The following is a 21,960-nucleotide window of genomic DNA, read 5'->3' as shown; positions in this document are numbered from 1 at the left end:
TTATTATTATTATAGATGTTCTGGACCCCACAGCAAGATGCAAGACCGCTACTTGGCGGTAAATTACATCTGCTGCCATTGTTATTGTTGAGAATGTGACCAGCACCAATGTCGCGCGTAGGCAAGTGTGCGGGATTTCTGGCGATACGAATGACATACTTCCGTGCATTATTGACCTTATTATAGAGGTGAACAATTGGACGGTCAATCTCATTCCTATCGTTTATTTCAAATGTGTTTAAATTTTTATTTATATGCCAGGAGAATCTACTGTAATATAAGAACGTTCTCCGAAGGAAAAGTTAGCTGTTGAAAACGAACCCAGGAAAGATTAAAAAGATCGGTTTATGATCAGAATAAGTACATCGAAAATATACAGCCTGTTTCCAGTCATTCGACAGGGTCAGGAATGGAATGAATAAAGCCCCATCTAGCGGCGACAGTAGGAATTGTGCCGGCTGCCGAAGCACTCCTCTGGGGCAATGATCGATGAATGACAAATGAAATGAAATATTGGACAGTGTTGCTGGAATGAATGATGACAGGGAAAAGCGAAGTATCCGGAGAAAAACCTGTCCCGCCTCCGTTTTGTCCAGCACGAATGTCACATGGAGTGACCGGGATTTGAACCACGGAACCCAGCTGTGAGAGGCCGGCGCGCTGCCGCCTGAGCAACGGAGGCTCCTTATAAGTACATTATGAACAGCAAAATCAATTGGTCTCACCTCCTTTTACACCCCACCGCCGTTAAGTTTATTTACCCCCCCCCCCAAAAAAAAAATTAAAAGAAGGAGTGTTTCTTTATGTTTAAAGGAGATTCCAAACCCCAATGTTCACGTCTATTACCTTGAGTTTTGAGATATAAGTATCCCCATAAAAATAATTCGCTTTTTTTACTTCCTTTCACACTTCTCCCCACCCCCCTTAAGTGAATTTTCTGGCAAAAAATACTTGTTTCTTTAATAGTAAAGGATCTTCTAAATAGCAATTATCACGACTCTAACTTCTTCAGTTTTTGATTTATGTGTCCTCATGAAAGGAATTCAACTCCTTTCCACTCCCGCCCCCCAAGATGGTTTCCCCCACAAAACGCGTATTTCTTTGTTTTTAAAGGAGATCAAAATACCAATTTTCACGTCCGTAAGAACTTTAGTTTTTATTATACTGTATGTATGTATTCTCATACAATTAAGTCAATTAATTTTAGAATTCTCCCCCCCCCCTTCATTGGATTTTCCGAGAATACGCGTTTCTTTATTTTTAAAGGAGATCCCATACACAAATTTTTAGTTCTGTAATATATTCAGTTTCTGAGATATATGTATCCTCATTAAAGGCATTCAACACACTATTCACCCTTTTACACCCCTCTTATTGGGATTTACAGAAAACGAAAAAATACTTATTCCTTTACTTTTAAAGGAGATTCTAAATACCAATTTTTACATCTGTAAACTTTTAAAGTTTTAAGATATAGACACAATCATTTTAAAAATTCACCCCCCTTTTCACCCCCCCCCCCATTATCCGGATTTTTCAAAAACGAAAATATACGTGTTTCCTTATTTTTAAAGTGGATCCCCAATACCAATTTTCAGGTCTGTAATATCTTCAGGTTCTGAAATATAAGTAGCCTCGTTAAAGGCATTCAACCTCTTTTTCACCCTTTTCCACCCTTCCGATCGGGATTTTCCGAAAACAAAAAAAAACGTGTTTCCTTATTTTTAAAGGAGATTCTAAATACCATATTTTACATCTATAAACTTTAAAAGTTTTGAGATATAGATACACTCATTTTAAAAATTCACCCCCCTTTTCACCCCCATTATTTGGATTTTCCAAAAACAAAAAATACGTGTTTCTTTATTTTAAAAAAGAGATCAAAGGTACCAATTTTCAGGTCTGTAATATCTTCAGTTTCTGAGATATAAGTATCCTCATTAAAGGCATTCAGTCCATTTTCACCCCTCCTATTGGGATTTTCCGAAAACAAAAAAATACGTGTTTCTTTATTTTTAATGAAGATTCTAAATACCTATTTTTACATCTGTAAACTTTAAAAGTTTTGAGATATAGATGCACTGTTTTTAAAAATTCACCCCCCTTTTCACCCTCCCATTAATTGGATTTTTCAAAAACAAAAAAATACGTGTTTCTTTATTTTTAAAAGAGATCAAAAGTACCAATTTTCAGGTCTGTAATATCTTCAGTTACTGAGATATAAGTACCGGTATTCTGATTAAAGGCATCCAACCCCCTTTTTTACCGTTTTTCACCCCTCCTATTGGGATTTTCTGAAAACAAAAAAAATACGTATTTCCTTAATTTTAAAGGAGATTCTAAATACCAATTTTTACATCTGTAAACTTTCAAAGTTTTGAGATATAGATACACTCATTTTAAAATTCCAACCCCCTTTTCACCCCCTTAGCGAAGGAATATCCAAAAATCCTTTCTTAGCGAGCACCTACATCTTAATGTGAATCTATGCCCAAAATTTCATTTCTTTATGTCCAGTAGTTTTGGCTCGGCGATGATGAATCAGTCAGTCAGTCAGTCAGTCAGTCAGGACAAGCTATTTTATATATATAGATAGATTTTACCGTGAGCAACACAACTTGTTTTCACCAAATTTTTATAAAATTAATTGTACAACAAATTTTATGAAACATTTTACCGTGAGCAATAGGCTAAGTGTTGTTTCCGTATCCGGTATGAGTAACAACATTGCGACACGACAAATACTGTCCACGCAAACGGGAATAACACTAGGGACAATGGGTGCAAAATTAATCTAGGTGTTACCCATATAGAGCCTTGAAGCAGCCCCTCTCTCCTTCTACGCCCTTATTAGCACACTCCACATGAGAATAGTTCTAATTTAGTACAAGCTGGAAGGTGTTTCAGTGGAAAACTTTTTTTCTTCTAGCATGCTGCTTATACAGTGACCGGGCGAGTTGGCCGTGCGGTTAGGGGTACGTGGCTGTGACCTTGTATCCGGGAGATAGTGGGTTCGAATCCCACTGTCGGCAGCCCTGAAGATGGTTTTCCATGGTTTCCCATTTTCACACCAGGCAAATGCACTCCTTTCCGAACCAAATCGGTGGAAATGAAAGAAGGAGTTACAAGCAACCACAAATAATAAAAGGAAATTAAATTTATAAGATACTACCCAGAACCAAACTACGCCCCTAGCACCTTTACAAAGATAAGCCTTCATGTATCGGCAATTCCTTGTATTTTGTTGTGCTGTGATTGCTACGTCAAGTTCCAAACGAATCCCCGTCTTTTAAACTTAATTTCAGGCACTTCCCACCTTCAGACAAGTGAGTCTTCTATGAAGAGCTACACCTTGCATTGTGTAGGGCCGTTGCCAACGTCCACCACGTAGTGTTCGGAAGAACCCCATCTTATAAACTTGTATTCTTGCACCTACCACCCTTGGAAAGTTAAGTCTTTATAGTATGGTGCCCACTACGTCAACCACGTCGTGGTTCAGTAGAATTTACGTTTTATAAACTTGTTTCCTGCATTTAGCATGTTTAGATAGATAAGTCTTCAATTAATGGCTATGTCTTGTGTTTTATAGGGCCGTGGCCGCTACGTCAATCACGTGGTGATCCAGCAGAATCCCGTCATAATGCAAGAGACAGACAAGACAGTACGAGTGGAGTGCTCGTTCGACGCCAGTGATCAGACGGTGTCGTATGCTCCTAGCGGCACTCGCAATCAAGAAGGTGGTGGAATCAGTGTCACGTAAGCAGACACAACTCTATATAACTTGAAGTAACTGGTAAAATTGGTATTCTTAACTTGTGGTAGCAATAACCGAACTCCCAAGAACTGCACTAAACTAAATCACTGTATTAAATCACAATCAAATTTAGAAAATATTGACAAAGACAATGAATGGTAACAACTTCACTTCTGTCTTTTATGTAAAAAGAATTGCATTGTTGGAGCTATTTTGGATGGGCTGTCCACATCATTTGACTCCTAATTTACTTCCAAAAGAATGACCTTATGTTAAAAACCAGTACCGACACACCGCTAAATTTACCTTCTTTAATATTGTTGTTTGCTCAGATCCATCCTTTTTAGTACAGTTTTAACAGTGCACTCTTCTGTATGGAATAGATCAAGTTCGTTGCTTTCATTTTTCTGCCTCAAACTCATCCTTAGTCTTGACAATATGAAAGTAACAGAGATATGAACAATGTTAGCAACAAAGTTCCATTTCCTGTAAGGAATGGTGTAAAAGAGTTGCCCATAGGGTCAGTGGGTGTTTACATTTCACTGGGCTTCGCAAATGGATATATATAACAGCACATTCAGACTCAGCGAGGAAAGCAACGGGAAACTACCTCCCTCCTATTTAACGACGTATAGATTTCCTATGACAGCGGACAGCAGATCTGTTGAAGATCAAACCACCCTTTGGGATGATGACGCACCAAAAATCATACATATAACACTGTTGTACTGGCGGAGGAAATAGTTTTATTTAAAGAAAAATGTTGGTATCAATATCTCTGTTATTAATCATCTCATGTTTCACGAGCCCCTTAATATAATTTAAGAACATGAAAATATGGATCTGGATGTTTTTATTGACTGAGCTTGTACCTACCAATTTATTTCTAAACATTTGTTTCATGAGAGTCTCCTCTACAACCTTCACAATCAAACGATTTAATTCAGAAAATAGATATACGGTACTGGTCATTGTATCTTCGCCAGAATGACGGTAGATTAGGAGACCAGTTTACTGGAAGCTCATTTTAAGCATTCGAAGTGCCTTTCGATAACATTGCATTAACAATGTCATCTCTCGTTTTCAGAGTTCCCTTCAGACCATCGGGAACTAATATCGTCACGAACACAGCTCCAACTCCAAATGTTCGCATGAGAATAGTGACTCGAAATGGTCAAGAGGCAGCCGTCGTTGGACTGGGAGAGGAGCTCCAACTCAAGATTGAGATTGATCCTACGAGTGCATTTGGTATTTTCGTCCGTAATTTGGAGGCCCGAACAGACAACGGAGAACTACTGACGCTTATTGATAATGTAGGGTACGTTCATCTATTTGTTTACTTATGCAATTGAAAGAAACATAGATCTAAAATGCAGATGTTAACATCCTGAATGGTCTAAGAGGATGGTAATTCAATCCAGTAAATAGTTATAGAAACTAGTATCTGTTCCTTAGTAGTTCTGTATTATTTTCCGCCGAACTGTTACTGCTGGATTGGCTTCCATTCTCTTTCTCTTGGTAGGTATTAATATTCTATATATTAAAAAAATTGATGAAAACTAAAGTCAGCCAGTCCGGCCATTCCATCCGGTCGATTTCCTTCATTTCTCTTTTAACTGAAAGGTATTCATGCACAGATTTGTCATCAGGTACTATAAATCACTTTAACATCCGCCTTCCTCAAATTATTTGACTTTTCAATTTTTTTGTCTCTTTGAAGCAATCATATCTTTGGATCTAATTGATGTACGGAGTTCGTTTTGGCCTAAGAACACTCAGTGGATCAAACTCTTTCATTTCAGTTCTTAACTATTCAAATTGGTTGGTTCTGAGGAAAGTTGCGAGTGCACATTCAATTTGACGTCTCATTTCTTCAACATTTTTCTCATTAAAGCAATCATATCTTTCGTTCTAATTGAGGTACGCAGTATTTTTTTGGTCTAAAACACTGAATGGATCAAGCACGTTCTTTTGAAGTAATAACTACTTAAATTGGTAGATTCTGAGAAAAGCTATGAGTATATTTGTCTCCATGACGAAGATCTTTGAAGGACTTTTAAACAGTTCAGCGCGTAGTGTTGTTCCAAGGAACATTTAATTCAATTTCTTTGTGTGATGTATTTTCAAGTGTTTTGTTGTACCACAACAGATCATGTGCTTTATTTCATTAATAAGTCAAAACTTTGCAAATACATCCGCGAGGATAGTAACGAACAACACCATACTTTGTAAATTGCGGGCGGAGCCAGCGGGAAACTGCTAGTATTAAGTTAAACCAGTGGAGTCGAAATGGCATGGAAAAAGTGTTTTCCGTACTACAACACTGAATGGATGTTGGGAGTCTACTGTTAGATAAGCAAGGATGGGCTATGCAAGCAGACGCCCTGCATGAGTTCCCGTTGTACAGTATCAGCTACAAACTGGAAATGTCGTCTTCTTTAGTCATCCAGGGATGGACTGTTCAATAGTGAAAAAAATATTATATTGCTCGATAAATCCAGGTCTAAATCGTTCCGTGCTGACGGTAGGCTCTCAGTAAGGTAAAAACCACACGAATGAACGGACCCACCGTATCATGTGTCAAAATTATAAGGTGATGGCAGAAGGCCAGCAGTATCGGGACTGTTGTACAGGTAAGGACTGTGTCCTCTAATAGCTGTACACAGATGCTCGTACGACGGTAGAGAGTTGCAACATATTGGTGACCCTGTACGATCATTCATGCTACTGACATTTTAAGAGGGTGAGTGGGGTTGGGGCGGGGGTATAGCGGCTCTTACCAACATGAAAATGCCACAAGGCTGGTATCATTGTAGGGGACTAGTATAATGCAGTACTTATTAATTTTCTACTACACTCTGATGCAACTATCAATGATTATCTAGTCGTAACAACAAATCTCCTGAGACATCAAAACATTCCGTCACAATTTCGTCTCTCCAATGAGTAGGCTACATAGTGTGCACAATGTCAAGGATTAAACTATCATGTGGTTCACACATCACTCCCCCTTCAGAACTTACAAATATCGAGAAGGGAAATGGACAGTTCTCCCAAAAACGAGTAGTCTTCTGTTGCTGGTTGTTCTCCGCTGGTTTAGCATGAGAGTTCGTCTGAGGATCTGTTACTTCCAGATGATGTTGTCCATTTCCGTTAGTTATAAAGTAGGCAGGCTTGAGACGATCGATTGAATGTTGGCGTTCTTACCCTTGACGATCACGGTAAAATATTTTGATGACCTTTGGAACACAGCTTAGGAGGAAAAATGGTAGTACATAATGTGCGCAGTGTCAAGGAGTACATTGTTATGTGGTCCCCACATCACCTTAAATTTATTCTTGGAGGAGGACAGTGAGCTTCATGCTCTCTGGATCATATTCTTACAGCGTACCTACGGAACGAGGTATATAAGCACGATCTCACCCTCCATACGATCTACGTGAATTACAGGGCACCAACCTGCCTAAGTAGTTTAGTATCCTTCAGGAACGCTATCAAGAACTTGGATAATCTTTACCACAGTGAATCTAGGTCATCGTGAGATCCAAAAATAGTGCAACAAGATGCTGTCTAGTTTTTGGACACTATTTACATTATAAACATCGCTAGCCAAATCGTACGTACGGCCCATGAGACATCACGAGTACCCTCAGGTGTATTATCTCCCTCTGATGAACAATATATCTAAAGTCAAACCAGTTTTCATCCCTGCACACCAAAAATCTGTTGGAAAACAGAAAGATGTTTGGGATTTGACTGCGACCTCACGCGCATAATAAAATTTGCCGTTGATTCATAAGTGTGGATACAGTGTGAAGGTTTAACTACTCCATCATTCAATTTCCCTTCATCATCTTGAAAGAAAATTCACCTCACTTTCTGCAGATTCGTATCTCCGAGTTCTCCTTCCTAGTGACAAAACTTTATTCTTGTAAATACTGTTTCTTATACTACTATACTGCCATTGTACGCCTAGAAGGTAACAATTCTAACGTTTGAGAAAAGAGCAATTTTCTAAATTAAAAACCGCATCACTGTTTAAATCAAAGTGTAATGGCTTTATTTTATGTATTTATAGACCTACTAATTGGACTTCTTTACGTAGTCTCAGTTATAGCTGCATTGTTAAGGAAAGCAAGATACTGCTTTCAATAAACTTTTGAGGTATTTTGCTTAATAAATTAGTGGAATGACCCCTAAACATTATTACGACTAAAAGAAAGAAAAATTAAAAACTGAGATACGCCCTATAGGCTGAGGACGACTATGCATATTCAATAAAATTTTTCTCAAGTTCCGAAATATTGGACTACAATTTTTCATCATTACAACATCAACATAATCCGAACTATTAACAGAAATTCCTTCAAAGTGACTCCCACCCTAGTATTTTCAACCTTTCTGTAAACGATTTGTGTAAGCTATGAGAAAAAAGGGTGAAGGCTGTAGCCTTGTCTGGTTCCTGTAACTGCTAATAGGTAAACAGTACACTTCCTGATAACTGAGGCATTGACACAGGAAAGGTAGTAACTCCCAAATTTTCTTTCTTCAGGGAAATCAAAAGGCTATTTATGATTACAGGAAATGCTTCGCGATGGAGGGCATACACTCACATTATGTTACAAATGGAATTTGAAAATTCTGCCCAAATTCCTATGTGAAATCCTATTTTCTGTACGTAGAACATAGAAGGCATTCCTTCATCATAACCGGAATTAATGTTATATCCAGGAAAACCAAACGGATAACGAGTCTCTATTTGGCGTCATGGGTGACTGGCTTTCTTTCAAGGTGTTCAAGGTGCTCTATAGCTTAGTGACTGCCTCGATTAACTGTTCTTTTAGAGAATTTCGGTGCTCCTCCTACATTTCCCTGTGATTAAATGACTATTTTAATCGAAGTAAAATCAGCTCTTGAGAGTCTAACCAGCTGAAAGTGCTCATTTCCATACAAGTTATGTTTAGAAACTTGTCACATTCTGCTACAAAGTCGAAGAAGAAGTCCTTATCTTTCGGCATCGTGGCACTATCAGGCTTGAAAATTTACCACTTTTTTCTTTATAATCATCGTCTTACATTGTTTTCTCTTCTCTACAATACCGCATGGACAGTCAGAATCAGAAATTTTTCGAGTCCACAGAATCAAAATAGTTCTTTTCAATGATTTGCATCAATATCATTAAAATCATCCGGTTCGTATTCCACCTGCGCAGTTATCAGCCCATATTTGCACATTGGATTTGACAGTCATTAAATATGACCAGCAATGCGGAGTAGAGTTACTACCCTCTCCGCACAAGCTGCTGTGCATTTACGAATTAACGCTATCTGACGGACACGTTTTCAATGTCCTTTGATTACACATGGATGTACGACCTTCCCTGTGTCACTGGCATGGCCATTTACTATCTCTTCGATGAAAAACCTAAAATTGAAAATTTTGGCTGGTGCAGCCTTTCACATGTTAATGCCTTGACTACTGTCAAGCTAATTATGGGACTTTCTTTCTTAGCTGCCCACGAGATCCAAACATCTTCCCCCCTCTGCAACTAGAACGAGGTACGAGAGACTTGTTTGCGGACTTCAAGGCCTTTCGTTTCCCGTCCACGGCCACCGTTAACTTCGTGGCTACTGTACAGTTCTGTCAGGACATCTGTGACCCGGTAAGTGACCAGTTTCATTACAACATAATCACAGGAATTAGCTATTTGCTCCAATAACTCATTATTCATTCCTTTAACAGATACGCTGTAGCAACGGCGTCCCTTCCTTTGGAAGAAAGAGGAGAGCAGTAAACACTACGGAGAAACTGAAGAACTTAGAAGAAACGAAGGATGGAAACGTTCAATTAGATGGTGAAGAGAAGGAGGAGCAAGAAAGTGAGAAAATCATAACACTTGAAAGTGAAGGGACCGATAGCGATGTAGGAAGAACGTACACTGAAGAAAGTAGTACCGAGGTAACAACGTGGCCTACCGCTTCCTTCGAAGATTCCAACGTAGTAACATCGCAAGAACCAGGTATCTACCTTTCCAGAACTATGTTGTACTTCTTCTGATTTTTTCAAGGAATAAACTAGTCTTTCAGGTTATTCCTACTAAGTTTGTACGCTGAAATTCCTGAGTGTGAACTTCACTCAACAGAAAGATTTTTTGAGCAATAAATCTCAGAAATATATTTTTTCATGTAGGACCCAGTCATTCTAAACTTGGACTTCATTCAAATTCTGCAATTGATTGTTCTTTTCCCAGTCAGGCTCATAAGCTGAATGGTTATTATAGAGGCGTTCGTTTCATAAGTCCTTGGGTTCGACTCCCAGCCATGCCAGGGATTTTAGACGCATCTGGTTAATTCCCATATCTTGTGGGCTGGGTGTTTCTGATCTACTTAATACACATTTTCATGTACATGCAACACTTGACTCTACTACCCACAACACAAACACGCAATAGTGAATACGTATGTACATCCCTCCACATACGGTTGGTGTTAGGAAGGGCATCTGGCCATAAAATGTGGGTTAATTCACACTTTTTGCCGACCCCAGACAGTTGTTACAATATCGATGTCAGCAACGATATAGTGTGCCATGATTTTTGCTTGCTCATCAAAAAAACTGACTATGTTGGTCGGGTTCGAATTTGTGAACATGAGACCTTGAGTCAGATGTGTCCAATCCCCTGACGCACCTACTAAAATACAAATACAGTAATATAAATGTTCTAAAGTTGAAATATAGGCCAGATATGGATTAAATACTTTGTTGAATCCGAGAAACTACTGAATAGTTTTTGAAATATATTTGTACGTATTATCAACTTTCCAGATGAAGAAGAGGACGATATGAGGAACGTTACTGACCTGACTGAAGGTTCCTCAACTTCAACCCAAAAGCCACAAGATTCCGAGCTCCCAAGTGAACTGCCACTCCAGCTTCGGGTACGTACTCAAATAATTTCTAACTAGAACTTAAAATGAGAACTGTCAATGCACGTGGACGCTGAAGCCCCGCTCACACTTACCGGAAGGAAGACGTTACTTGCATAACTCGTTATAAAGAATAATGTTGTTCAAACTAAAGATTAATGCAAACTTCGTATACAGCTATTTATTCATTGCTTGTAGGAGCAATTAAAGTAAAATATTAACCTTGAAATAAATTAAACAAATACAGTTGTCTCAGAAATACTAAAGGATATTTATTTTCCTTCTGTTAGAAGCATGTTAGAGCCTCCGTGGCTCAGACGGCAGCGCGTCGGCCTCTCACCGCTGGATACCGTGGTTCAAATCCCGGTCACTCCATGTGAGATTTGTGCTGGACAAAGCGGAGGCGGGACAGGTTTTTCTCCGGGTACTCCGGTTTTCCCTGTCATCTTTCATTCCAGCAACACTCTCCATTCTCATTTCATAGCATCTATCAGTCATTAATGTAAATCACTTTGAGAGTGGCGACCCCATCGTAATAACAGCCTATATCTGATTGATTCATTCATTACATCCCTGACCTGGTCAAAGACTGGAAAGCAGGTTGTAGGTTTTCATTTTCACAAGCTTGTTAGTAATCCTTGCCTACTGGGTTCCTTGAATGATTTCAGATTGTCCTTCATTAAGGATATCTAATATGTAGGCCCTGCTCCTTTTCGTAAGTGTCACACAAATAACCAGTATCATTGAAAATAAAATTCCACAGCCTGTTTCCAGTCATTCGACTGGGTCAGGAACGGGGGCGAAGAAAGGAATTGTGCCGGCTGCCGAAGCCTGTCGCACTTCTCTTGGCGTGTCTTGACTGACAGATGAGCTGATATTGGAGTGTTGCTGGAATGAAAGATGATAGCGAAAACAGGAGTAATATCCTCTTTTTTCAGCACAAATCTCACATGGATTGATTGATTGATTGCTATGGGCTTTACGTCGCACCGACACAGATAGGTCTTATGGCGACGATGGGATAGGAAAGGCCTAGGAGTTGGAAGGAAGCGGCCGTGGCCTTAATTAAGGTACAGCCCCAGCATTTGCCTGGTGTGAAAATGGGAAACCACGGAAAACCATTTTCAGGGCTGCCGATAGTGGGATTCGAACCTACTATCTCCCTGATGCAAGCTCACAGCCGCGCGCCTCTACGCGCACGGCCAACTCGCCCGGTCTCACATGGATTGACCGGGATTTGAACCACGGAACGCAGTGGTAAGAGGCCGGCGCGCTGCCGCCTCAGCCAGGAAGAGTAATAAAATGTATGCTTTCTTACGCAGTCTATAGAGAATATACCGAAAGTAGTGAATCTTTAACAGTAGGTAACTGGAGGATCGAGAGATTGGAATCAAATGACCCTCTTATGCATGTTGTAAATAACCGGCACTGGCTATAAGATGGATGTAGAGTTCATCTACCTTATTTATTGCAGTCACTGTACAGCTCAGCAAGTTGGGTGGCCAAAAGTAACACGTGTACGGAGAATTTCAGTCCAAATTCCCAATATTTCGAGAACCTCTTTGATTTATCTGAGCAGCGGGACAATCTACTCTAAAGGAGAAAGCCTAGAGTATTGGAATTAAGAAAAACGTAAATAAAACAGGTCCGCCTCTGTGGTGTAGTGGTTAGTGTGATTATCTGCCACCCCCCGGAGGCCCGAGTTCGATTCCCGGCTCTGCCACGAAATTTGAAAAGTGGTACGAGGGCTGGAACGGGATCCACTCAGCCTCGGGAGGTCAACTGAGTAGAGGTGGGTTCGATTTCCACCTCAGCCATCCTGGAAGTGGTTTTCCGTGGTTTCCCACTTCTTCTCCAGGCAAATGCCGGGATGGTACTTAACTTAAGGCCACGGCCGCTTCCAATCTTCCCCCCCCCCCCCCCGCAAGGCCTCTGTTCAGCATAGCAGGTGAGGCCGCCTGGGCGAGGTACTGGTCATCTTCCCCTGTTGTTTCCCCCGACCCAGAGTCTGAAGATCCAGGACACTGGCCTTGAGGCGGTACAGGTGGGATCCCTCGCTGAGTCCGAAGGAAAAACCGACCCTGGAGGATAAACATATAAAGAAGAAGAAGAAGAAGAAGAAGAAGAAGAAGAAGAAGTAAATAAAACAGTACCATTTCATTCCTGTGCAATACATTTTATTTATGTGTTCAAAGTACCCATCTGCTCGTTCCACACAAAGCCCTATACTGCCGTCCTAATCGGATTCAACGTAGGTGACAAATACTTTTTTGAGGTACGGTAATTGGCATTTTAAATTTTGAGCTGTTTTATCTCTCTTACACTATAGGCAAACCTGCCATTTCCTTAGCAGACTCACCGTACCTTTTATCAGATACGTTGGTTAACCGAATTAAATGCTAGATATGCCATTTCGGTTATGTTTTAACTCATTATAAACAGCGATGTGTTAACGTACGCAAAACAGGCTGTATTGCGGGAATTGTGTCATGCATGTAACCCGACAAAAAGAAATCCCTTTTAGCAGCATATACACAACTCGTCAATATAGCATCCCTGCTCCACTCAATAACAACGAACAACTTGCAATCGGAAAGTTTACGAATTCCCTGCTGTGAGCGAACGTATTACGTCAATAAATACCCCTTCCCTTGTGCTCAATGCTTTAACTCCCATCCAGACAGTCAAACATTCGCTTGCTTTTAATATGTACTTACAGCAATCGCATTTAGCAAGAGTAGGCCGTCCCGTTACATAGGTAACGCATACCATAGCAAGAAGCGAGGTTCTACCAGTGGAATGATGATACTTTTGAATTTCACTCATGGGTTACCTTAAGGACGTAGTCTCTAAGAGTGAGCAGCGAGACTGGACAGAACAGTGTGCAGCTGTGCAACACTTCAGACCTTCAGACCTGACAAGCAAGCCGGCTTCAGGACCGGCACGCTTTTGAAGTACTCCACGTGGACTGTCAGTGACAAAGCAAGCATGCTATTGCCGTCTGCTATTGGTTACAATAGAGGCGACTGTAGACAGTCATAAATCTGGTTACTGTCGGGGGGGGGGGGGGGGGGGGGTGCTGCTTAACATTTGAGTCGCAAGTTGTTAACGACCTATCTGAGTCGGTGCGACGTAAAGCAAGTAGCAAGAAGAAGTTGTTAACGAGGAAATTGAGAGAACTATACCTACACAAATTGATCTGCTTTTCGCTCCAGACGCAAACCCTGAGATTTTATTCGTCAAATGGCGCTTTATATTCCAGTAAACAGTATAGTGGAATTCACTGGTCAAAATGTACCTCCTGGTCTACAACGTCCAGCAAATTCGTTCCATTGTATTTCCATGTAGCGAGTTCACTAATTAACATTTTTATGATATTTCAGCTGGTTGTTGGCGAGGACTCCATACCTAAACCGTCTCTACAAAACAAGAATCGACTTGACAAAGGCCGGATACCTATAATATTGGACAGCTCGGGAAGCGGAATACAGGAGGAATTCAGCTCCACAGCGACAACAGTTGATAAAAGTAAGTATAGCCTTGTATCCCACCATAAATTTAGATTCCATATAGTGCTTTTTTATCCGATATTTGCTAGTTGACATAAAGGGGAAAATTCACTCGGTTCTTTCCCTAACGTTATGTTCCATTCCTTTTTCATGTAAGAGGTTTAGGAAACGTGTGTTATATTTTGCCTGATGTGGTGTAACTCACCGTACATTCAGATTCTATATAGTGCTTTATTCTTCGATATATACGAGTTGTTATAAAATGGAATTTTCGTTCAATATTTTCCCTAATGTAATGTTTCATTTCTCGTTCATGTAAAAGGTAGTACTTTGTATGCTATAATCTGTATCTAGTGTACATCTGCACTAGTGTGCATATTTCTAATTCGTTGAGGTCAGTATTGAGATTTCACTTTGGTGAAATTTTGCACTGACACATATGAAGGGTACAGGGAAAGGAAGGGATCATTAACATTTTACTAACTTTTCTTTTCTTTTTTCTTTTTTGGCTAGGGACTTTATGTCGCACCGACACAGATAGGTCTTATGGCGACGATGGGATAGGAAAGGCCTAGGAGTTGGAAGGAAGCGGCCATGGCCTTAATTAAGGTACAGCCCCAGTAATTGCCTGGTGTGAAAATGGGAAACCACGGAAAACCATATTCAGGGCTGCCGATAGTGGGATTCGAACCTACTATCTCCCGGATGCAAGCTCACAGCTGCGCGCCTCTACGCGCACGGCCAACTCGCCCGGTCTAACTTTTCATTAGAGGCACTTTAAAGTTCAAAACCTCATAGAACCTGTTCTTTTATCGATTTTAAATTCCAGAATTTCACAAATATTGGTTCATTCATTATGACTGTGTAACTTGCTTTCATTAAGGAATTTTAACATACTATAAGGCAAAAATAATTAAAATATTTTCTGACTACGTACGTATATAGGAAAAAGGGGCTCACTGCACTGAACTAATATCTTAAGTCTCTGTATTATTATTTATTTTCATTATCATTGGTAAAATAACAAGAGCAATCAGCAAACTATGAACAATTTGCAAGCCCTTGACAAGCACAATATCATATTTTATAACATTTATAACAATCAATCAATCAATCAATCAATCAATCAATCAATCAATCAATCACTACTGATCTGCATTTAGGGCAATCACCCAGGTGGCAGATTCCCTATCTGTTGTTTTCCTAATCTTTACTGAAACGATTGCAAAGAAACTGAAAATTTATTGAACATCTCCCTTGGTAAGTTATTCCAATCACTAATTCCCCTTCCTATAAACGAATACTTGCTCCAATTTTTCCTCTTGAATTCCAACTTTATCTTTATATTGTGATCTTTTTAAATTTTAAAGACACCACTCAAACATATTCGTCTACTGATGTCATTCCATGCCATCTCTCCACTGACAGCTCGGTACATACCACTTACTCGAACAGCTGGTCTCCTTTCTCCCAAGTCTTCCTAGCCCAAACTTTGCAACAATTTACCAATTACTTTAGTAACTATTATGTCCATCACATCCCATAACACAGGTTATAGTTTATTATTTTGATCCAATTTTTCCTCTTGAATTCCAACTTTATCTTCATATTGTGATCTTTCTTAATTTTAAAGTAACCACTCAAACTTATTCGTCTACTAATGTCATTCCACGCCATCTCTCCACTGACAGCTAACTCTTGTAAATCTTTTAAGTGTATAAACTTCTCGGCAGTATGAGCAAAGTTCCTAGGAAGAAAAGCATTGTGCTATGTTGGGGTAATAAAGTGAAGATGAGAAATACACCATGAAGGGAATGATACATTTACCTTCATAAGCTTCCTTTGGCAGGACAAATTGGCCATCGGGATTGGACTCAACATGTCTCTTCCGTTCTGCTGCTATGGAGACAGATTCCCAAGCTTCGTTGTAAATGATCTAGAAGCTCAACAACGGTCCTCTCGGAATCTTGATCTCTGTTACTGGTAGGAAGGAAATGGTGATTTCTTTTCGTGCATCTCATCTAAGAAATTCTTCCATCTACTAAACGTTGTCTGGTTAGCTGTCATAATGTCTAACTGTGAGGGCTTCTGACGAGCGGTTTTGATTATAGAGATTCAGTCACTAGGAACAGTTGCTTGGGCTTTTGAATTCACCAAACTGATGTTCCTATCGTTCTCAAGATAGGGATGGCCCCTTACTGGGAAAAATTACGGTTTTCCTCGAAGTTTACCATGTTGAAGAGGAACCAAAGGAAAGTGAAGTTCACCTGTTGTCCACTAAATGAGTCACCGAACATACTGAGGTGCATTAAATTAGAATGGTTGTACATGAAGTGATGCAACAAGGACCATATATCGTCACTTCTCTTTTTGCCTTCATGTATCAAATACCACAAAAAACACTTCTGGAAGTGGACAGTACATGGACGTTGAATGCAAACATAGATAATTGTATCCTGTAGTAGATATAATTCATGGAGATGTTATGAACAGCCAATTTTTTTTCCACAGTCAAAGCAAATTGCCCTAAATTCACACTGAAGTTTTGATTTCTCCTTATGTCTCCTTTTCCTCAAATCAAATGCTTCTGTTCTGTTTAGCTAACCTCTTGCTGCTCCTAAACTGAGCACGAGAAGAATGCAATGAGCCCCTTCTTCCCCTGCAGGTGTGTCAATGAGCCCCTTTTTCCCCTTTATGCTCTTTTACTTCAGCTCATTTCTCTGGAGGGAGCCCCTTTCTCACCCACTAGCAAGTTCAAATGAACGTCAGGAGACGGAGTGAAGATCGCCATTTTTCCAAAAAAATGCAGTGAGGCCCTTCATTCCCTGTATCCTTCATATAGGATTTCTGCAACGCTAGGATGGAAAAGGACTAGGACTGGGAAGGTAATCTCCATAACCTTAATTAAGGTACGGCGCTGGCGTTTTCCTGGAATGTAAATGGAAAACCACCGACCATCCCCAGGGCTGTTAACGGTGGGGTCTAAACCTACCATCTCTTGACCATCTCTTTATCAGAGAAACAGCATACTGAAAATGCAGTCCTTTATTCATTTTCAATTTTCTACCCCACGGTTCAAGGACATGATTAAATATTAGTGGTTTGCAACCAATTATACAACGGAGAGACCTCCCGATTTCAAAGTGCCTGTGAAATATTGCCTTCAAGCAAGTAAAGAAAACTGTGAAGAACAATTTGGCCTCAAAGTGCATAATCGTTGTACATGGTGCCATAAATACTTGTGTTTTTATCATGCGATTAACGCACCTCATCTATGTTTCACATCCGTTCTGTAACAATAAAGTGACCTTGGTGCATGGCAGCCTGCCAGTTCGTTCTCTCTCTCTCCGGCACAACTGTGACTCCACTCCGCTGTGTGCCATGCCAGCCAGCAAGAAGCAAGGGTTGTCCAATAAGTTGCGTTGTCACATGAATTATGTATCAAGATTTTGAAACCTTCCAGTTCGAAATGGCAGCTAATTTTTTTGCACATCGCTATTTTATGGGTCTCTTCATGATCTCTGCAAAATTTCATTGTCGATTTCGATATGACAGTGTGGACAGTTCCCTTGTGAGATGCTATCGAGAGGGATCTCCGCGCTCTAGTTCCTGCTCCGATCAATCTCAATCAATCAATAAATACTGATCTGCATTTAGGGCAGTCACCCAGGTGGCATATTCCCTATCTGTTGTTTTCATATCCTTTTCTTAAATGATTTCAAAGAAATTGGAAATTTATTGAACATCTCCCTGGGTAAGTTATTCCAATCCCTAACTCCCCTTCCTATAAATGAATATTTGCCCCAATTTGTCCTCTTAAATTCCAACTTTCATGATCTCCATGCATCATGGGAGATTGTGCGGTGATCGTGGATCAGTATGGCTCCCCAATGCCTTCGATACCTTGATGAGTCCATGTCACGCCAAGTCACTGCCATCGTCAGGGCGAAACAGGGCACTACATCCTACTAGCCAGGCATCCCTAATTCAATTGCTTATCAGTGTACAGTCTAAGTATCGTAATAGTTCAAGCTAATGTGTCTTAATTTGAACTCTTTGAATTCAGGTCATAAATAAGAGGGGTGGGGAAAGCACACGATTCACAAAATTCATTTCTTATTCAACTGTTGTATTTCAGCCAAGTCAGTTCCTTATGCCACTCTTTTTCCAATTATCTGGAACCGACCATTACATGTGCTACCTCTTGTCACATTTGTTTTGTCTATCTTTCAACCACTGTAGGCTTACTATTGCTGGATGTAGGCCTACTCTCACTTGATGTACACCTAGTATCTCTTGTTGAAGGGCTATTATCGTCTGATGTAGTACTGTTGCTTTATGTTGGCCTGCTTTATGACGATGACTGCTTATTTTTCGCCTGTGACGAGACAGAAAATGTTAGTAAGCGATACCGTATTTGCTTTTGTCTTCTCCCTGTTGTAGGGTGTTGAGAGAAGTGAGTGAATAGTACAGAGATGCAAGTCAGTTGGTGATGTTATCGTAGTTCAGCTGAACCATACTAATACTGCTTCGCAGATCGACTGAAAAATTATTGTGTATATATTTCGAGTGTTAGGTTATTGTATTTGTGTCGAGTGAAAGTTGTGAAGAGTGAAAGATAAGTTGTCCACCTCAAATAGCTTCTGATCTGTTAAAGATATAGACATTCTGTTCTCAAATTCTTAAACTGTATGAAGGGCCTTAAAAAATAAGGGCCTTACAAAATAATGTCCAAGTTGTCTCCATCATACGTATTACCAAGAAACCGGTAGCAACATTGTATCTTTAATGGGACTCTACTAATTTCACCCATCAGAACAACTAAGAATCGAGAGATAAATTCAACGATGTGCTTATTTTGCACATTCGACGAGTACTTTTGGAGATATTATAAGGTTTCATACGTGTATGCATTAGACAGAAAGAGATGCGCCACTCACTCTGATGCCGCGCGACTCACGGCTTGTTGATAAACACATATACCCCAGCCACTTCTTCACCGACTGTACATTTCCCTGCGCGATGGAAGTGGTTGAAAAGGGGGAGAATAAAACAATGCTCCTAAAAATAAAAATACCTGAACCATACTGTCTAAATGGTGGTGTATGCTAGCATACCAAAGTAATTTATTTTCAACTAGACCACTGCCTGTTGCAAGTACATCGGTCTTACATGTTGGCTTTAAGAAGGACCAAAGAGCCCAACAATAACGTTCTCCATTATATTTTCATCCTTGCATATTTGCATGTCATTCATTGGATTTTGTAGTTGTTGGTTTCATTTGATGTACGGTACTTTGTACTCTTGAGAAGGACAATAAAACAAGTATTACAGTTTCACTGTGTTTTCTCGTCTCTTTTTGATTCAACATTAATGAAACAAAAGTTTTTAAACTCCAAAATGTTGTACATCATACTGTTGTTTTTCTCGAGAAAAGAGCCAGGTATGTGTGTTTTTCAACAAGGCGCGAGTCACGCAGTATCAGAGTGAGGGGCGCATGCCTACACATATGAAACCCTTTAATATCCCAAAAAAGTACTCGTTGGATTTTAAAAATAAGCACATCACTAAACTTGTCACTCGATTCTTAGTTGTTCTATTGGGTGAAATTATTATAGTTCCATTTTTTAATTGCTACCGGTTTCTTGATAATTGCGTACGTGATGGAGACCAATTGGACAGAGTTTTATGAGTCCCTTGATATAATTAAATAATTAAAAAAAGAATGTCTATATCTTTAACGCAGGGCCTCTCAGAGTGCATGCACCGGTGCATTGCATGGTGAGGGCGCATAAGACGACTTCACTAGATTGACCAGAGTGCGCGTGAATGTGAAACTTATTCTGTTTTATTTTTGCCCATAATGAAACATGGAATCGTTTTTACTTGTTACAGGTCTACGCCAAGAAGATGATTATGTATGTACTCCCAAGTCAACCGTCATTGCTGCTGTACTGACTCTTACAATGTTCAACTCCGGACTCATCCTGGCATTTATATTTTTCTATCGAGTACGAAAGAAGCAATGGAAGAAACTAGATGCATCTGAAACTAACTTTACTCCTGTTCCAATCCCGGAAGTGTTATTCAGAAATGTGTATGGGCGACTTCCACCAAATCCAACACTCGCTACACTAGGTCATCAGCTCAGTACTTGAGCGTTGTGTACTAAGCAAACTAGGTTTTCTATTTATAGTGTTACGATTATAGTCAAAATAATTCTGAATGTTTAAAAACAAAACTCAAAAGAACTTTCAGAACACAAGCACGATTCAGGAGGATACTATGTAAGCATCTCTTACGAATGATAATTACTTATAAGTGTCAGTATTACACCAGCATCCCTTTCTTCTTTAAAATAGACAATATACGCGTGTGAAGACTCTCAGAGTGCAGGTGTCTCAATTCAATTGCAATTGAATTATCTTCCCTTTTTACTTCTTAAATTATTCCTAAACACTTACACATTCAATCATCGCTTAGTGTTAAAAAAAATATAGCCTAAATTGACGTATCTTTCCCTGCTTTAAGTTGTAGTTAGTTGTAATGAAGTATCTGTGTTACCCCTCAAATTAAGACACCTGCATTCAATACATACGTGTTGTATTGTGTATTATGCATTCAGGATTTTGGTGGTGGGTCAATAAATTTGGGAATACCATAATACCGATAAATGTATTCTACTATTCTACTGCAAAGTCTTAATCTTTATCAATAGTGTAGTTGTTATGGTATTTACGACTATAGAAAGGGATTCTTGAGTAATAGTACCTTTTACTATTAACGTAAATTGTCAACGACATGCCAAAAATTAATCTCCCAAAATCGATCAGCTTCATTTGTAGAAAAATATAGTGAAGTAATTCAAATGTATTGTACTGTTGTAAGTTGTAATTGAATAAAAAAGTAATTTAATAAGAGCACAGTAAGAAGAAATCTGTCACATACCCTTGCACCATACTTGTAACAACTGTAACAACAAAAATAGTGTCTGGGAGATATGAGGGTCTTGTTACGTAGAAATGAAACAAATTGTTAGGTACCTGGGTAGACGGGCGTTGTTGCTATATAGAGAGTAGCCAAAACTTGTGACTTGTGACTGTCATAGTGGGGAAGTATTCAGCCTATTTATTTCTGTTTCTTTTTACTTGATCAAATATAATGTTAGAATTTATAATACGTCAGCTTCGTGTCAATAGATTTACGGGGACGTAAAAGAACTCCTGTGGGAAAAATCTGCCAACTCAGCATCTCAGAAAACCATAAAGGTAATTAGTTGGATGTCAAGCCAATAACATTAATATTAGTACAGTGCGAGCCTCAATCAAGTCGCCAGTTATTCCCTGCGCCGTGTCTGGATAAGTGGATGATGCATTCGCCAACTGACAAATATAGCTCGCCCAGTGATATCACGATCTCAGCTACTTTGTGATAGGCTTCCATACAGAGTACAGTGTGACTGTTTCTTACACAGCTGTAACTAATCAGTTGAGGGTGTTTCATGGCTTCTGAATTAAGTGCTGAACAGTGTATTTTCATGTGCTGTAGATTTCTAAATGCAATTCGCACAGGAATTTTTGAGATTCGTAAGGTTTAATTGCAGAGAAAGAACCGGAATATCATCACACGCTACAACAGTTTTCTATAGGCTGATGGAAAGCATTTTCCACATTTACTGCAATGGAGTAAATTGTATCATTTTTTCTAACTGTTTTTCAACCTGATTATCCATTTATCGAAGTTGATGGGTATTCTGCGGCAAACATCATCA

The 21,960-nt window shown here is 39.6% G+C and overlaps 1 protein-coding gene across 1 annotated transcript in view; it reads left to right on the top strand.

Annotated features, from left to right (window-relative positions):
* LOC136863472 (uncharacterized) overlaps positions 1-21,104 on the top strand; it is a 208,900-nt gene extending 187,796 nt beyond the window's left edge. The window contains exons 22-28 of the mRNA XM_068225952.1: positions 3,590-3,756; positions 4,842-5,072; positions 9,266-9,416; positions 9,497-9,773; positions 10,580-10,692; positions 14,064-14,208; positions 20,085-21,104. Of these exons, the coding sequence (XP_068082053.1) occupies positions 3,590-3,756; positions 4,842-5,072; positions 9,266-9,416; positions 9,497-9,773; positions 10,580-10,692; positions 14,064-14,208; positions 20,085-20,347 (1,347 nt within the window). The 3' untranslated portion in view covers positions 20,348-21,104. The remainder of the gene's footprint in view (positions 1-3,589; positions 3,757-4,841; positions 5,073-9,265; positions 9,417-9,496; positions 9,774-10,579; positions 10,693-14,063; positions 14,209-20,084) is intronic.
* The last annotated feature ends 856 nt before the right edge of the window (positions 21,105-21,960 follow it).

Source organism: Anabrus simplex, chromosome 2, assembly GCF_040414725.1.
Source record: "Anabrus simplex isolate iqAnaSimp1 chromosome 2, ASM4041472v1, whole genome shotgun sequence".
Classification (NCBI taxonomy): Eukaryota; Metazoa; Arthropoda; class Insecta; order Orthoptera; family Tettigoniidae; genus Anabrus; species Anabrus simplex.
Note: the sequence above shows the minus strand (reverse complement) of the source record. Positions and strands in the feature narration are given on the sequence as shown.